The sequence below is a fragment of the Octopus bimaculoides genome, chromosome 24, assembly GCF_001194135.2.
Source record: "Octopus bimaculoides isolate UCB-OBI-ISO-001 chromosome 24, ASM119413v2, whole genome shotgun sequence".
Classification (NCBI taxonomy): Eukaryota; Metazoa; Mollusca; class Cephalopoda; order Octopoda; family Octopodidae; genus Octopus; species Octopus bimaculoides.
In genome coordinates, this window is record NC_069004.1 from 13,468,920 (window position 1) to 13,473,923 (window position 5,004).

The following is a 5,004-nucleotide window of genomic DNA, read 5'->3' on the forward strand; positions in this document are numbered from 1 at the left end:
ATATATATTGCGGAGATGTACTTGCATAGCAAATGACCTGATCTGAGATTGTGTGCTGGAACGAAAACAATTGCAGTGTGGAAGGCGTTTATAAGCCATTTAAAATAACACACAAAATCCGTTAGATTCACTTCAACATTTAAATTTAATTTGTCGAAATATTTTCGTCGCTTTGAGACCGCAACCTGTTCACTGACAAAATTCTGTGCTGCACAGAATTTTGTCAGTGAACAGGTTGCAGTTTCAAAGCGACGAAAATATTTCGACAAATTAAATTTAAATGTTGAAGTGAATCTAACGGATTTTGTGTGTTATTTTAAATGGCTTATAAACACCTTCCACGCTGCAATTGTTTATATATATATATAATTGAAAAAGTTTGTTATAGGTATAAAGATACCATAAACAAGTATGAAAATGGAGAAAAGATATTAAAATCAAAATTGGATTTAATACATATGAACATTTCAAAAGACAATATAAATATGTAAGAAAAAATTATTGTAATTACCCCATCTGTTTTTTCTTATTGACTTTTATTAATAACTTTTTTGATGTTCTTCCTTAAATTCTTCACACTGATGAGAATGACAATGCACAACTTTAATTATAATTATTATTATCATAATTTTTTTCTTACATATTTGTATTGTCTTTTGAAACGTTCATATGTATTAAATCCAATTTTAATTTTAATATCTTTTCTCCATTTTTATACTTGTTTATGGTATCTTTATACCTATAACGAACTTTTTCAATTGTTATTTTCATATTCTTACTACTTGCTCTGGCTGATTTTTTATGAATATGATGAATTTTTATTGGAAATTATTTTCTCCCTTTTTGGATTCCTCAAAAAGTTTGAATTGTTCTATTTGAACTTATTTGTCTCTCTTTCTCTCTCTCTCTCTCATACACACACACCACACACACACACACACACACACCATATGTAATGCTAAAACACCTTTCAGACTGCAAAATTTGATAAAATAGGAATAAAATTTTGGAAATTTGTTCTTTCTGTGAGGCCCCAAATAATCCTTGACCTGGTACTCATTCACGGACTAGTTGTTAGGGACCCCTGAGATAAAGGATACACATAAGTATATAATTTATGACTACCAAATTCCATTCACACAGTATTGGTCAACTGAGGGCTAAATTGGTATATACTAGCCTTGGATGCCACAGAGTGGGATCGAGCCCAGAACCATGTAGTTACAAAGTAAATTTCTTAACCACACAGCTTGCATCTGTTTTGTATTAATTTTGAAATGAGTTTCATTCAGTAATGTATTTCTTTGATTTCAGGTTGTCATTGCTAGCCTGATGTGTTCCTTCAATAAAGAAGATTGGCAGAAGTTAGCAAAAAGGGCACAAGTAAGATTTAGTGTCTTATTTATCTTTAACCATTTATATATTGGGCTGGTGCATAATTAACAGGCGTTTTTTTTTTTGTTGTAAATTAAAATTAAATTAGAAAATAGTTAATAATACACCAACCCAATATTTGTGATCATGCAATATCTATAGATATCTTGTGCTATACTATGTTAAGTAGTTGGTGCTATAAATATTTTGTGCTAACATCATACCACATGTAACATTTCATGCTACATGTAATATTCATCATCATCATCATCCTTTAGCATCTGCTTTCCATGCTGGCATAGGTTAGACAGTTTGACTGAAGCTGGTAAGCTGGAGGGCTGCATCAGATTCCAATCTGATTTCGCAGGGTTTCTATGGCTGAATGCCCTTCTTGATGCCAACCACTCCAAGAGTGTAATGGGTGCTTTTCATGTACCACCAGCATGGGTACAAGTTACATGTCGCCAGCATTGGCCATGACTACAATTTCACTTGGCTTGAAGAGTTTTCTCAAGCATGGCATATCGCCAAAGGTCTCGGTCACTTACCATTGCCTCTGTGAGACCCAATGTTCGAACGGTGATTTTATGTGCCACTGACATGGGTACCAGTTATGTGACACTGGCATCGGCCATGACTGTTATTGATTTCAAATTTTGGCACAAGATCAGCAAGTTTCAGGGAGAGATTAAGTCAGTTACATTGCCCCTAGTGTTCAACTGGTACTTAAATCGACCCTGAAAGGGATGAAAGGCAAAGTCAACCTTAGCAGAATTTGAACTCAGAATGTAAAGATATACAAAATGCTGTTAAGCATTTTACCTGGCATACTAACAGTTCTGTCAGCTTGCCACCTTAATACAATATATAATATTGCTTATTATATATACAATATTATTATATATACAATATATAATATTGCTTATTACAAGTAATAGTATACAGCATGTAATATCTCATACTACATCGCATGTAGTATCCTTATCACATGTATGATCTTTATCACATGTAATATCTCATGCCAAATTCAATACATGTAATATGCTATACGTAATATATATCACATGTTACATGTAATATATACCACATGTTTTTATTCTTTCCTTATCAGGAAGCTGGAGCTAATGCAATAGAATTGAATCTGTCCTGTCCCCACGGAATGGGAGAAGTCAATATGGGACTTGCATGTGGAACAGTAAGTCTGTGATTATATTTCTGTATTTTCATCTTTATCTTTTACTTATTTCAGTCATTAGACTGTGGCCATGCTGGGGCACCACCTTGATGCAAAGGGCCACAGAAATATCCATGCTAGGAATACCATTACGAAAGCATATTTGAAATGAGATAATTTGAGAACAGAATAGAGTGAATGATGTCATTGAAGAGTACCAAAAACACAATTTCCACTGGGTTGGACATGTCACAAGGTTCACAGACAACAGGTGAGCCCATGCTGAGGGGTGTCCAAAAGACTGAAAAATACCACTTGGAAGCCTCCATGATTTAGTTAAGCAATTTGGGTGAAGATGGAAAAGAATGGTGTAATCAAGACAGAATTGGAAGTGCACTGTGACCAGCAGTGTATAACAGCATTTGATAGTCTGGTTGATATTGTGATAATATTACTATAAAATTTTATTTTATCCCTCTCTCCTACAAGTTCAGTTCCAAGAATGGTTGTTTTTTTACCTTTATTTCAGTGGTGGCTAAATTGACAATATTAACAAAATCATAAGAAATTCTTTATTTGTATGTTTATAAATAGGCGTAGGAGTAGCTGTATGGTAAGTAGCTTGCTTACGAACCACATGGTTCTGGGTTCAGTCCCACTGCGTGGCACCTTGGGCAAGTGTCTTCTACTATAGCCTCGGGCCAACCAAAGCCTTGTGGGTGGATTTGGTAGATGGGAACTGAAAGAAGCCCGTTGTGTGTGTGTATATATATATATATATATATATGTGTGTGTGTGTGTGTGTATATATGTTTGTGTGTCGGTGTTTGTCCCCCCAACATCGCTTGACAACCACTCCTGGTATGTTTATGTCCCCATCACTAAGTGGTTCAGCAAGAGAGACCGATAGAATAAGTACTAGGCTTACAAAAAATAAGTCCTGGGGTCGATTTGCTCGACTAAAGGCGGTGCTCCAGCATGGCCACAGTCAAATGACTGAAACGAGTAAAAGAGTTATGTATTTCTTTTGTAAGATTCTCAATGTAAAAACGTAGTGTGGCCAAGTGGTCTAAGGTGGTGGTTTTAGGCACCAGTCTTTTTTCCTTGGTAATATAGTGGTAAGTATCCCTATCTGTCATGTGGGAGACCAGGGTTTGATTCCCTGCTGGGGAGCCATTAATGCTGTTTTGAAAGGTGGTGCTCCAGCATGGCCCTGGCTTTCGGGTGAAACCAGTAAAAGATAAAGATATTTGGGGATGGTCATCTTCTGCCAAGCAAACACATGCATTATTTGATCTTTACTTTAGTTTTATTATTGTTTTTTTTTAGTTTATTTATCCATCAAAGTTCTTTTGTCACACATACTGCGAAGCTCTTCAGTTATTGTATAACACAGAAGGACAAAATGGAATAAAGAGAACAAGAGGAGACACATAGGCAGGAGAGTTGCTGAAGAGGTCACAGAACGTATTGAAAGAACTTTGACGGACGAATAAACTAATTAAATAATAATACTAATAAAACTTGATATATTTATCGAAATGAGACTTGTCTTAACTACTTTTTTAATCCATGCTAGGTTCCAGAAACAGTAAAACAAATCAGCAAATGGCTGAAAGAAGCAGTTTCAATCCCAGTCTTTCCTAAACTGACACCAAATGTCACTGACATAGCCTTGATTGCAGAAGCAGCTAAAGAAGGTAACATAATACCTCCTCCTCCTCCTCATCATCATCATCATTTATTACTGTCATTGTCATCACCATCATTATTGTCTATTTCATCTTCATCATTGTCATCCTCACAAATCCAAAATATCACTTCATCATCATCATTATTTAACGTGTGTTTTCCATGGATTGGATGACTTCATAGGTGATGGCCAGCTGAAGAGCTACCCAAGCTCCATGTCTGTTTTAGCATGGCTTCTATGGCTGAATGCCCTTCCTAATGCCAACCACTTTAGAGAGTGTACTGGCTGCTTTTATGCAGCACTTCAATGTCTTCGTTATCTTCATCTTCATCATTATTTTTATTGTTATTCAAGTCTGGTGGGCAACCTTCAACATTTTTATATTTAAAAGGGTTTTTCAATCCAATATTTACATGCTATTTATAGAACTATGGCACATAGACTGTGGAGCTCTTCAGTGACTGTATACCACAGAAGGACAAAATGGAATAAGCAGAACAAAAGAATTATTTCACATTCTTTCAAAAGTTTATACATCCTTACATACAAAAATGCATGCATACATACACACACACATGTACATACTTATAACACCTTACCACTTAGCTTTTAATTTTCTTTGTTGTTTGTACTCTGTGCAAGTTTGGTTTTAAAATATAAATATCTATATTTTTATACCTATTCATTCATCATCAGAAAATCTTAAGTCTTTGCTTTCTTTCTGTTTATATATATATATATATATATATATATATATATATAT

At 35.0% G+C, this 5,004-nt stretch overlaps 1 protein-coding gene across 1 annotated transcript in view; it reads left to right on the forward strand.

The window, feature by feature from the left end:
* The window catches only part of LOC106882744 (dihydropyrimidine dehydrogenase [NADP(+)]), a 56,733-nt gene that overhangs the window by 45,397 nt on the left and 6,332 nt on the right, over nucleotides 1–5,004 (forward strand). Inside the window, exons 14-16 of the mRNA XM_052976520.1 lie at nucleotides 1,315–1,383; nucleotides 2,486–2,569; nucleotides 4,128–4,248. Of these exons, the coding sequence (XP_052832480.1) occupies nucleotides 1,315–1,383; nucleotides 2,486–2,569; nucleotides 4,128–4,248 (274 nt within the window). The remainder of the gene's footprint in view (nucleotides 1–1,314; nucleotides 1,384–2,485; nucleotides 2,570–4,127; nucleotides 4,249–5,004) is intronic.